Below are 14,062 nucleotides of genomic sequence, written 5' to 3'. Positions count from 1 at the left end.
ACCCAATTTGGCACGACTTTACCTCTTAAAAGGTATAAGACAATAAATTAAATATGTATATATGACTCCATAAATCTTGAATAGTTAATTGATTGGAGTAATAAAGAAAATCAGTTGAGTACCTTGCTTGATCTCATACTTCGACATTTTTATGTTCAATTTTCTATAAAAATTAAAGTCAAGCAAGATGCTAGGTGCCCTGATATTAGCTGTCAATCATTGCTTTTAACTTATTGTTCTTTAGAATCTTTTCATACATTGTTCATCTCTTTTTTAAAAAGAGATTACATTCATGGTTCACACAATGTTTTACTAATAATATATGATTTGTTTGTAATAGTTTTTAACTTAAAATTACAATATTTCTAAACTAAATTTTAGTATATTAAGAGCTCTAATTCATTAAAATATGCAATTTTTATTTTATAAAAAGGCATTTGAATAAATTAATTAAAAAACTAATGATGTCTAACTTATGCATCCTGTGAAAATTGTGAAAGATTGTGAAAGATTATCTAAAACATCTTTAGGTAAAAAAAATCAGACTTAGAGAGTTTTTCCTTTGTTGTTAGGATTGGTTGCGCTCATTTCGATTTGTTAAATAAATTGATGTTACTAGTTGGTGTATAAAAGATATCTAAAAAATAATGCACTTGAACATCTAACTAAAAATGTTCTTAACTTGTAAGAATGTGAAAATACTGTAGTTGACAACCAACCATGGAGATAGTCATCAGATAATGGTTAAAAATCTTCTAAAATACACTTTTTCTATCTTATTTAATTATATGCGGTTTTTTTAAGTCCACTCTCAATTCTTTAGTGACTAAAATTCACTTTGCATCCCACAATTTTGGCTTAAAATCAAATTTGTATCAATACATTTGATAAATACACATCACATCCCAAATATTATTTAAAGTTTTCAGTGTCCATCCCTTTGGCTCTACCCCGTTAAAAATTGTCGTTACCGTTTATCCTCATAAAAGGTATAACTGGAAATCCCCCCCCCAAAATAATTGAAGTCTCATACTGATTTGTCTTCTATTCACAAAAATAAATAGTAATTGTCTCTTCTTCACGTTCTTATCTAAAACCCTATTTATGCAATTAAGCATCGCCTTCAACCTTCATTTAAAGCCATAACTCAGTCTTAAAAAAATATGAGAGGTCGTTTAAGATTTGTACATGAAACAATAAATGATGATCGTGCAATTTGTCTGAGGGGCCTGAACTTCCTGACTATGGAGGTACCATTTTCAAATTTTAAATATAATTTTAGTTGTTTATATACCTATTTTTTGGTGATACAGACATGTGATGTTAAGTGTATGTCTTTCTTTAATAGTGCGGTCTCCGACTTTATTTGCCCTAATTTAAAATTAAGTTGGATAGTGATGTGGTCCCAAGTATCTGTTTTTTATGACCTAATTTTTCTCTAAATATTCTATACAGTTGAATCTCCATAGTTTACATTAAAAGTTTATTTTAAGGGTGAATTTGATGAGAAGCGCGAACATTATCTTGGGGGTAAAATTGCTTATTTTGACATGTGCACACCTGAGAAGATGACACTTTCGGAGATTTATGCTATGTTGGTACAATTAAGGTTGCTGGAAGGTTCATTTGATTTGTGGTCGTTATTACCGGACGTGAAATTGAGTAGTGATTGTTTACGATCAGTAAAGACTAACAATGATGTTGATATGATGATGGAGTTACTAATTTACACGAAGTTGTTAGTAGTGTATGCCACAACCAGGCAAGTTAGTAGTACTATATGCCACAATGATTTTACAGACTCATTTTTACAAGATATGAGCATGAAGGATGACGATTATAATGCAGAATATGGTAGTCTTAATGAAGATTGGCTTGATTTTTCTTTTACGCAGCTCAAGGAGGATGAAAGAGAAAGAGTAATAGATGAGATTAAGGAGGAAGTTGATTGTGAGTTGGAAGATAAATTGGTTAGAAAACAGGAAGTTGATCGCAATGTTGAAGGGGACATGCTAAGTTTCCATGGAGATTCCTCAAATTTAGATTCAAGTGATGGTGAACTTTTACCATCTTTAATGAATGAAGATGCAAAGTTGAAATAGGGTTGGATTGTGAAAGCTCAGAAGGCAGTTATGATAGTGATGATGAAAGGCTGGCTCTGTCATCATGTGATGAGCAGGAGATACAATACCCGGAATTTAATGAACTAACAGGGATGGAGGATCCTAAATTTTCATTGGGAATGTTGTTCACAAGTGGTGTGTTTTTAGAGCTGCTGTCTGAACATGCAATTCTGCATCAAAGGCCCATTAAATTAAAGAAAAAATTGGCAGACAAAATCAAATGGGTCTGCACAGAGGGGTGCAAGTGGAAATGCTATGGTTTAAGGCAGCAAAGGTCAACTGATATTCAGATAAAAACATTTCATGGGGTGCATACATGTAACCCTGCATGGAAACAACGACAACTCAACTCAACATGGATTGCCAAAGCTTATGAAGATAAAATTCACATAAATCCAACATGGCCAGTTGACGCATTTCATTCAAAGGTAATCAATGACTTAAAATGCCATGTCTCACATTCAATGATATATAGAGCAATGAGAAAAGCAAAAGAAAATATCAAGGGAAAACATGAAGAAGAATTTGGAAAATTGTATAATTATGGTAATGAGTTGAAAAAGGCCATGCCGACGTCAACCATCAAGCTAATGACAGAACCTGCTGAATTTGGGGTCGAGGGAAGAAGATTCAAAAGGTTTTACGTTTGTTTAGGCCCCTTGAAAGCTGGTTTTATGGATGGTTGTAGACGTCTCCTAGGATTAAATGGGTGTCATCTTAAGGGCCCTTTTGGAGGTATCCTTCTAAGCGCAGTTGCTACGAATCCCAATGATGAGATGTATCCGGTAGCATGGGCTCAAGTAGAGGCAAAAAACAATAGCAGCTGGGATTGGTTCTTATCTTTACTCAAAGATGACTTAAGAATTCACAACACAGGAAGCTACACATTCATCTCCGATAGACAAAAGGTGCTTCTTCACTTTGTTTAGTTATTTTTGCTTTTAATATATTTGATATGATTAACCAATGATTGTGTTTTGGTACAGGACCTAGTAAATGCTCTAGAGAAACATTTTCCAGAGTCTGAACACCGTTTTTGTGTCATACACCTGTGGAATAATATTTTTAAAAAAATATAAAGGCAAGGGAGTAAGGGGTCAATTATGGTGTGCTGCCAAGGCCACTACAGATTACTACTTTAATATGCACATGGAGATACTTAAAAAGGTAATCGTTTTATGTATATTTTAATTCATTCTAATTCCTTATAAATGTCAACTCATTTGTCTCTTAAATTTGTAACAGTTGAGCATGAGAGCTTATACTTGGCTATTTGCTAAACCACGAAGTCAGTGGAGTAGGTCATCTTTCAGAGAATTGTGCAAATCAGATGTTTTCGTTAACAATAATTGTGAAATATTCAATAATGCTATAAACAAGTTTAGAGATATGGGGATTGTCACCTGTAGGATTTTATCTATCACGGAAGCATGGTAAAACAATTTTTACGATATAAAATCCATATAATACGCATATAGATCATGAATTAAATCGAGGGATCGATTTCTAACCTTTAAAAGCGATCCAAAACAACGAGCGGAGATCATTAGCAGCTGCTCCTTAAGTGTGAAGCACTCCACCGGTATCCACCAAGAAAACGATGTAATGAAGGAGGAGGAGGTGGAGAGAATTAGGGTTTTGTAAATCTTTTTGGGTTGAGGCAAAAATAGGGTTTATAATGGTATATTTATAGGCAAAAATTTTAGCTGAAAATTTCCCATAAAATATTATTATTATTAACCCTTTATTATTCTGACTAATAATTAAAACACCTTTTAATTATTAATTCTTTTTCTAAACACTTTAGAAATAATTCTCTCTCTTGATTTAATTTCCAAAAATTAAATTCTTAATTAATAATATTAAGAACTTTTCTTAATTAATTTATAATCAATTAAATCTCATTTAATCAATTATTAAATTTGCCAATAATTTATTTATTTCATAAATAAATAATTATCAGCCATTATTAATTAATTCCTCCACCATTAAATCATTCTCTTTTATCCCTGTAGGTTCAATATTAAGCTGGTAGTAGAAATAAATAATAATAAAACTATTTTATCATTATTTATATAAATTCTCTAATTCATTAAATATGATTAATTAATTAATCATATTTATTCTACATCGTGAGGGATACTTCTCAGCATATCGCGACTATCCGGATAATACGAATTTACTGCTTAGAATACCAAGAACCTATTCACTGAGTAGTTATCGTACAATCAATTCCTTCTACCCTGCAATGTCATGATTAAATACAAGGCATGAAACTTGTGTCAAGCCTATCTTATTTAATCACTTGCCTTCCCATTCACTATGCTTAGATCTATTTAATGTAAATTAGAAATCCCTTTCTAATTTCGTTCACTCTGGCCAGAGATTCCTGAACTAGCATAAGTGGATCAGCATTGAACATTCTCTTCCTTCACTGGAAGGGGTAGATCCTCTATTGATCATACACTATCTTCGTGTACAAATTTCTATACCCAGTAGAGCCCTTATAATTGTCCCTGGAGACTAAGAACTAAACCAAAGCATAGTTCAGTGTACACAAGATGACTATGATGACCTCAAGTCTAAGGATACTTGTACAACTATCACTATGTGAACAACTGCTGACACGTGGGTGAACTCCATCAGTTGTTCAGTTGTGTGAGTCATGTTGAGTGAACTTATTCTATAATAAGCACCTACATACTAGCTATAGTTTCACCACACAAATGTCTATGAGAACAGACATCCTTCATAATGAAGCAAGCATAGTATTTACCGATCTTTACGGATTATTAATTACCAGTTAGTAATCCTATGACCAGGAACTATTTAAGTTTAGAGTTATCATCTTTTAGGTCTCATTATTATGATCTCATCACAATCCATAAAAAGCTTTACTCTAAACTGTGGTATATCTTATTTAAACACTTAAAATAGATAGAGCCCGCAACAAAATAAGTCTTTTATTGATATCAATGAAATCAAAACAAATTACATAAAAGTTATTCCTAAATCCTCATACATGATTGGACTTAGGACATATCTCTTTCAATCTCCCACTTGTACTAAAGTCAATCACTCTGGTATCTAATACCCATCTTGTCTTTATGACGATCAAAGTGACTTTGAGAAAGTGGCTTTGTTAAAGGGTCTGCTATGTTGTTATGTGTGTCAACTCTCTCGACGTTGACATCTCCTCTTTCAACAATCTCCCTAATCAGATGAAAGCGCCGCATGACATGTTTGGAACTTTTATGAGACCTAGGTTCTTTGGCTTGTGCTATTGCTGCGTTGTTATCACAATACAACACAATAGGCTCTTCAACTCTAGGAACAACTCCCAACTCATAAACAAATTTCCTCATCCAAACGGCTTCTTTTGCAGCCTCACTTGCAGCTATATATTCTGCTTCCGCTGTGGATTCAGCCGTTGTAGACTGTTTGGAAATCTTCCAACTTCTCGCACCACCATTTAGAGTAAACATGTACCCTGACATGGATTTGCTATCACTTTCTGATTGAAAACTAGAGTCAGTATAACCCTCTATTTTCAACTCAGATTCACCACCAAAAACAAGAAAAATGTCCTGAGTCCTTCGCAAGTACTTAAGGATGTTTTTCACTGCTTTCCAGTAGTCTTCACCTGGATTGGACTGATATCTGCTCGTCACACTAATTGAATAAGAAACATCAGGCCTTGTACATAACATCGCGTACATGATAGATCATATTGCTGAAGCATAAGGAATCTTACTCATACGCTCTCTTTCCTCAGGTGTCTTAGGAGACATTTTTTCAGAAAGGGACACTCCATGGCTCATCGGTATGAGACCTCTTTTGGAGTTTTCCATGCTAAACCTTTTAAGCACTTTCTGGATGTATGTACCCTGGGTAAGACCTATCATTCTTCTAGATCTATCTCTATAGATCTTCATACCGAGAATGTAGGATGCTTCTCCCAAGTCCTTCATGGTGAAGTTCTTTGATAGCCATACTTTGACTGATTATAGCATCGGTATATCATTTCCTATAAGAAGTATGTCATCCATATACAATACAAGAAATGTTACCGCGCTCCCACTAACCTTCTTGTAGACACATGGTTCATCTATGTTTTTGATAAAACCAAACTCTTTGATTGTCTCATCAAAACGGATGTTCCATCTACGAGAAGCTTGCCTTAAACCATATATGGTTCACAACAGCTTACACACTAGGTGTTCATTTCCCTTGGAAAGAAAACCCTCTGGCTGTGTCATATACACTTCCTCCTCAAGTTCCCCATTGAGGAAGGTCGTTTTCACGTCCATTTGCCAAATCTCATAGTCGTAGTAAGCAGCAATCGCAAGCAAAATCCGAATTTATTTTAACAGGGCTACAGGCGAAAAAGTTTCATCAAAGTCAATCCCTTGCCTTTGTTTAAATCCTTTTGCCACGAGTCTGGCCTTATAGGTCTCCACCTGGCCATCTGCTCCAACCTTTCTTTTGTATACCCACTTGCACCCAATAGGCTTAACACCTTCAGGCGCCTCAACCAGAGTCCATACTTGGTTGGTATACATAGATTCCATTTCGGATTTCATGGCACTATGCCATTTCTCTGAGTCAACACTACTCATAGCCTCAGTATAGGTCACAGGGTCGTCATCATCAATGATTGACAACTCATTGCCATTCTCAATGACAAGGCCATAATACCTCTCAGGTTGGCGAGACACTCTCCCTGTCCTACGAATGGGTTGTTTCACAGAAGGTTGTTCAGTTTGAACAGGTGTTTCCACTTGATCCGTAGTAGTTTGTGCTTCTTGAACTTCATCAAGTTCAATTTTGCTCCCACTGTTTCCTTCAAGGATAAACTCCTTTTCCAAGAAGGTAGCATGTCTGGAGACAAACACCCGATGATCGGTGTAAAATTAATACCCCAAAATCTCTTTAGAATATCCCATAAAATTACATTTTACGGATCGAGATTCCAGCTTATCTGGGTCAACTTTCTTGACATAAGTTGGACATCCCCAAATCTTAACGTGTTTAAGACTCGGTTTCCTTTCTTTCCATATCTCATATGGAGTTTGAGGAATAGATTTGGAAGGCACCTTATTCAGTAAATATGTTGAGGTTTCCAAATGCATAACCCCATAGGAATACTGGAAGATTCGCATAGCTCATCATGGACCGAACCATGTCTAACAAAGTTCGATTTCTCCTTTCAGATACCCCATTTAACTGTGGAGTATATGGAGGAGTCCACTAGGAGACTATATCATTTTCTTTGAGATAATCTAGAAACTATCCATTCAAGTATTCACCACCTCGATCTGATCGAAGATTTATAATACTATGTTTGGTTTGTTTCTCCACTTCATGTTTATATTCTTTGAACTTTTCAAAGGCTTCAGACTTGTGTTTCATCAAATACACATATCTGAATCTAGATTTATCATCTATGAAAGTAATGAAGTACGAAAATCCACCCATGGCTTGCGTAGACATTGGTCCACATACATCTGTGTGTACCAATCCTAGCAAATCTATAGCCCTCTCTCCATGTCCACTAAATGGATATTTGGTCATTTTACCCAATAGACAAAACTCGCATGTAGGATATGATTCAAAATCAAAGGGGTCAAGTAACCCTTCCTTATGCAATGTCCGCAGTCTATTTTCACTAATATGACCTAGCCTACAGTGCCATAAATAGGTCAGATTTTCATCATCTCGTTTTTTTGTTAGTTTGTTCAATCTGAAGTAAATCATGTTCTACGTCACATACATACAGACCATTATTTAAAATTCCACGTCCATAAAGAACATTATCTCTAAGAATGCAACATTCATTATTCTTAATAATAAATGAAAACCATCCAAATCCAACATAGGAATAGAAATAATATTCCTCACTATTGAGGGAACGTAATAATAATTATTCAAAATAATAGTCTTGCCTGTAGGCATATGTAAACTAAATGATCCTACAGATATGGCAGCAACCCTTGCTCCATTGCCCATACGTAGAATCACCTCATCCTTTTCAAGAGTCCTACTTCCCTTTAGTCCTTGCAATGAATTGCAAATATGTGAACCACAGGCGGTATCTAATACCCAAGTAGAAATTTGACCTAGTGACATATTAACTTCGATCATGAACATGCCTGAATCAGAAACGGTAGTCTCACTACCCTTCTTCTTCTTCAATTCTGCAAGGTAAACCTTGCAGTTCCTCTTCCAGTGCCCCAACTTGTTACAGTGAAAACAAACAACTAAATTTGGACCAGTCAACTTGTGAGCATCTAGTATGCTCCGGAGTGATAGTGCAGAAGACATAACGAATATAGTAAATCTGTAAATGATAAACACATAACAACACTTAGCAAATCTTCAATTTCATTTCAAAACACTATATGAATCAGGTCTTTATTCATAAGTGGATCCCACTATTTTTATCTAATTTATACAACCCCTAAGTGAAAATTAAGCATTCATAATGCTAGTGGGAATAGGGATCCTACATTCCATCACAAAACCTCGGCTGTAGCACGAAACGTCATGTGATGTTCAATAGGCAGACAACTCTTATCAATTACATCTTATGTTATTCCCTAATATAACTTTAGCCTCTTGAATAATTGAGTCACGGCTGTGGCACGACAAACTCAATATTCTAAGTCAAGTCTAACTCAACATTTCGTACAATTGAATCAGTCTCCAACGGCCCACGGCTGTGGCACGTAATGACCTTTAGATTCTAATTCAATGTACACATCTCTATATAATAGACAAGTATTTCTTATTTCGAAATCAAAGCCCTCGGCTGTGGCATGAAACGACAATGATTTAAAAATAAGAACCACTTTCTATCATGTTGGAAGGCTATGACCGACACAAGCCCGTTGTGTCATTGGCCAATTACTACTTGATATTATTTAATTTTAGAGGGTTTATATTATGTTACAATCATAATCATATTATAAAGAGATTCTTCCTTTTAAATTAAATATTTCAAATCAATAATTGATAATCAGATGATTCCCAGATCAGGTGGAGCATTGTCAAGAGGCGTCACTTAATAACCCTTTCTTACAGATAGAAATCTGTTGTTGACAAAATCATCCTTTCTCTCAATATTGAAAATTCATATTCAATTATGTGTTTCATAAACACAAGAATCTCATGATCGTATTCATAATATTTATATTAAGGCAAGAAACGATTCATATTCTAGATTTTCTAGAGCACGCCTTATATTGATTTAAGTTCACCTAAATATATCATCGCATGGTAAACATAGGCATATATCTCATATATAAAAATAAATAAACAAGTAAACATGCAAGCAATTATCATGTCACACATTGATATAATGATGTACTAATTTATTATGGCATTTAAAAGCAATTAAAACATGCTTTAAAACACTATCGGGAATATAAACAGTTCAAAACTATTATATAAAAATTATTTGACAATTCCATTAGATCCGTCTCGGAAAAACGAATCCAACGATATATTGTACGCCCAAAACGGAGTTACGAAACTCCCAGAAAATCAAATTTAATGTGGACAGTCGGGATGTAACGCATTACAAGAACGCGTTACAAGGGCTGTAACGCATTCCGGTAATGCGTTACAACACATTTGAGCCTTTAACGCATTCCGTAAATGCGCGACACAGTGTAATGCATTCACGGAATGTGCAACCCCCTTTCCCCAGCAACTGCGCTTCACGCGCTAAGCACAGCACACCGTAAAAAAAAACTGTTTGAGCAGCCGCCGCCGCCGTTTGCACCGAACTCCGTGCCGCCAACATCAACATCAGTACAGCAGAATAACAGTACATGCTTTACTTTATTCTTCATCAAAACAAATATATATATATACTATATATACATATATTTTAATTACGAATTTTAATTGAAACAACTTCAAAAATTCATAACAATTAATCCATACATCATAAAATTATGAAAAAAATACCCAGACGATCTACAACACTTGTAGAACCCAGATCTACAGTCAAAATAATTCTGAGAAACGATTTCTAATCAGTCATAAATAATCCATGATATAACTTGTAAAAATCATAATTAATTCATACAAGCATATAAAATTCTGAAATTTTTATCACAGATCTATATGCATACAACCTATGCTCTGATACTATTGTACGATTTTATCTATCACTGAAGCATGGTAAAATAATTTTTACGATATAAAATCCATATAATACGCATACAGATCATGAATTAAATCGAGGGATCGATTTCTAACCTTTAAAAGCGATCCAAAACAACGAGCGGAGATCCTTAGCAGCTGCTCCTCAAGTGTGAAGCACTCCACCGGTATCCACCAAGAAAACGATGTAATGAAGGAGGATGAGATGGAGAGAATTAGGGTTTTGTAAATCTTTTTGGGTTGAGGCAAAAATAGGGTTTATAATGGTATATTTATAGGCAAAATTTTTAGCTGAAAATTTCCCATAAAATATTATAATTATTAACCCTTTATTATTCTCACTAATAATTAAAACACTTTTAATTATTAATTCTTTTTCTAAACACTTTAGAAATAATTCTCTCTCTTGATTTAATTTCCAAAAATTAAATTCTTAATTAATAATATTAAGAACTTTTCTTAATTAATTTATAATCAATTAAATCTCATTTAATCAATTATTAAATTTGCCAATTAATTATTTATTTCATAAATAAATAATTATCAGCCATTATTAATTAATTCCTCCACCATTAAATCATTCTCTTTTATGGTGTGACCCTGTAGGTTCAATATTAAGCCGGTAGTAGAAATATATAATAATAAAACTATTTTAACATTATTTTAACCATACCAGGACGCGTCTATGTTTAAAGAAGAAATGATACTGAAAATAGTAAAAGAGAAAGTTAAAAAATAATAAAGGAACCCGGTATGAAGATGCGTCTTTGGTAGGTGACGCGTCCTGGTATGGTCGCGTGACCTTGATTTCTATGCAGTAGACAGGCACTAGGGCGCGTCCTATCATACGACGCGTCCTGGTATGACAGTGCGTCTTTTCTATGTGTTAAAAATAGTCGTTTAGCTTACCACAGAAAGCAGGACGCGCCCACGGAGGTAGATGCGTCTCAAAACTATTACGATGCAGTGGAATTATAATCGGTAATAATCAATTTGGGGGAAATTCAGTTAAAACCCTAAAAACGTTTAATTCAAAATCAAAAGAAAGCAAACCATGATGTTTTTGCATATACATACACATATACATACAGAAGAAAATGAAGAACAATTCATAGAAGAATGAGGTACATGAAAGATTTTTCGCCCATTACAGTCGATTGGCTTAGTGAAATTAAGAAATAATGAAGGATCTACATACCTTGTGAGTTGGGAGTTCGATTGAGCTAAGAAAATCGGAAAATGAGCGGAGAAGTCGCCGGAATTTTGGACTTCAAATTTTTGCTTCAATGGCGGCGACGGCGGTTGTTGAGAGAATAAAGTGATGATGTAAGTTCTGTCTTGGGGGTATTTATAGCAAAGTAGGTGGATGATATAACGACTCGTATATTTCTGTAATATTTAAATATGTAATTATTGTGTAGTTAATTAATAAAGAAGTTTATATCACTCATGGTCTCTGTGTTTACTTATCATCGTTTATATGCGATTGTTGGATTGCGTAGTGTGTTTTATAATTAGCTGGTGCACAGCGTTATTTTTGGTTTCATTTTTTTTAAAGTGATTTTATGATAATTTTATTTCCGAAATTATTTGGGTTGTCTCCAAAATTGTTTTTATGATTTTATAACCTTGCTAATTATTTTAGGGATTTTACAAAATTTACAAATCAATATTATGTCATTTATTTATTCTTCAATGATTTTCTGAATTCATTTTAATTGTAAATTCAATATTTAATTCTTGGATTCTTCAAAAATTATGAAACTCATATTTTATTATGTTTACAATATTCTGAGAATTTTGAAAATATTTTGGGAATTTTCGGGAATCGTTTCACCCACGCGTCGTTTCGTTATCTATTAAAAAGCGGGTACAAAGCACACCTTAAAAAGTGTTTTAAAAATTTTAAAAATTATGTCTTTGTAAGCTTCAGGATATTTATGACATTTCAAAATTATCTTCGCAATTTTCTGAAATTATTTTTCGTGCGCTCAAATTCGTTAATTTCAAAGTTGTGGGGCAAATCGAGCCGCAAAAACCAGCGTAATTATCCTAAATGCTACGTGTCCACTTTATATTCATCACAGGACACGTGTTAACAGGAGATTAAGGAAGGAATTTGTTTTTATTATAACAAAACCCCCTGTAACCAGCTCTCTCTTCCTCGGCTTCGTTTGTTTTTTTTCTCCCGACCTTACAATCTCTCACAGTCTCTTCCTCCCTCTCTCGCTACTCTCTCTCTGTTTTTTTTTCTCCTCTCCTGTTCTTCCCTTCTTCGATTATATCTGTTCCTGGCGATTTTCCTCTCGCCGCCGTTTTGGTTTCCGATTTCTCCGGTGAATACTCCGACCTAGTTCCGTTTATTGATCTGCATGCATATATATGTGCTTATCTATGTATATATATGTGTCTGTGTGTGTGTGTTTAAGGGTGTGTGAGTGGTGGTGGAAGGTGGAGGTGCCGCCTGTGTTCGTGTCTCTGTTTTGTTAGTTTGGTGGCGCGTTCGCGCGTGTTGGCTGTGCGGTTTTGTTTTCGTTTGATTCATATTCTGTTTTTGCAGATTGTGAATTTGAATATTATAATAATTTTTAGCAATTTTTCTGCAGGATTTTACTTGAGTAATTTCGTGATATTAATTATTGTTTCATGCAGGAAATTGTTAATACTTAATCGGCGAAGTTTCGTGTTGGAAACCCGAGAATTAATCGGGTACCCGCGAAATTTTGCCGCCGTACCGCGATGACTTGTTACGAGCGGACGGTGGACGGGGATGATATAACTCTGAGTCCTAAATATTTTAATAAATAAAATTTGTATAAATTATGTTCAGGACTAAAATTTAGTTATGTGACGATTCAAATTGATTTTGTTGGAATTTGACGTCGATTGATGTTTCGACGGGTAGACCTATAAACAGAGGAGTCGCTGTCCAATTTTTCTAAAAATTACCTTAAATTATAAATTGAGTTAATATATCTCGTTTAATACAAATTAAACTCTGATTGTTATGTGCACCATTATTAAGTATATGTTATTGATATTAATATGCTTACGAGTCGAAAATTATAGCGTTGGGTAATTAGTTAGTGAGGAAAAGTCAAACATAATCAGTTGTCTAACCTAGGATGTTTCGATTTCGTAGGTTCGAGTCAACGGACCTGGTAGTTCAAGTCAATTAGAGTTAAGCCAAAGTTAGTGCAAAGCTTCGCAAGGCAAGTACCCCTGAACTAATCTTTTACAGTTCAGTATATATGAATAGTTGTTGATTTAAAATATGTACTGGAACAGAACGTTTTAAGTTACGTATTCCCCGTATTTAAATATGTTTTATTAACTGATGTTTTGGGGAAAAAGTAACTTCTGAAAATGCCTATCTCTAGATTATGATTAAAATTAAAAAGGGATTTTTAGAATGTGTGCTGTAATGGTTTAAAAAGAGATAGGTGTAAATGGTTTTGGAAACTGGATAAACATAAATCAGATATTGGATGGTCAGTTGGCGTAAGAGGTTCGTTATTAGGTAACGGTCCAGCGTGGTTGCGTAAGAGGCTAAGTTGGATGCGCGCACTGGTAGGCCGCTTAGTCCAGCATGACAGAGACCTAGCTAGTCTCGGAGTTCCAGAACGAAATTTGTGGTGGGATAGACTGCTCTGCTGTCCCTAGAATTCATCTTCTTTTATATATCTGATAAAGGTTGAATAGTTTATAGTCCCCGTAACGGGACCGGTGATTTATTGGTCCAGCAATGGATAATGATTTTGGAAAGG

General features: G+C 34.6%; 1 protein-coding gene across 1 annotated transcript; it reads left to right on the top strand.

Moving 5' to 3' along the window:
- Positions 1-2,215: 2,215 nt before the first annotated feature.
- Positions 2,216-3,052, top strand: LOC141719881 (uncharacterized). Its single transcript, XM_074522245.1, has one exon. The coding sequence runs from the start codon at positions 2,216-2,218 to the stop codon at positions 3,050-3,052; it is 837 nt and encodes a 278-aa protein (XP_074378346.1).
- The last annotated feature ends 11,010 nt before the right edge of the window (positions 3,053-14,062 follow it).

Source organism: Apium graveolens, chromosome 4, assembly GCF_009905375.1.
Source record: "Apium graveolens cultivar Ventura chromosome 4, ASM990537v1, whole genome shotgun sequence".
NCBI lineage: Eukaryota > Viridiplantae > Streptophyta > Magnoliopsida > Apiales > Apiaceae > Apium > Apium graveolens.
This window is presented reverse-complemented; position numbering and strand designations above follow the sequence as displayed.

Coding starts and splice junctions, on each gene's coding strand:
- LOC141719881 (XM_074522245.1), top strand. CDS start 2,216: ATGGAGGATCCTAAATTTTCATTGGGAATGTTGTTCACAAGTGGTGTG.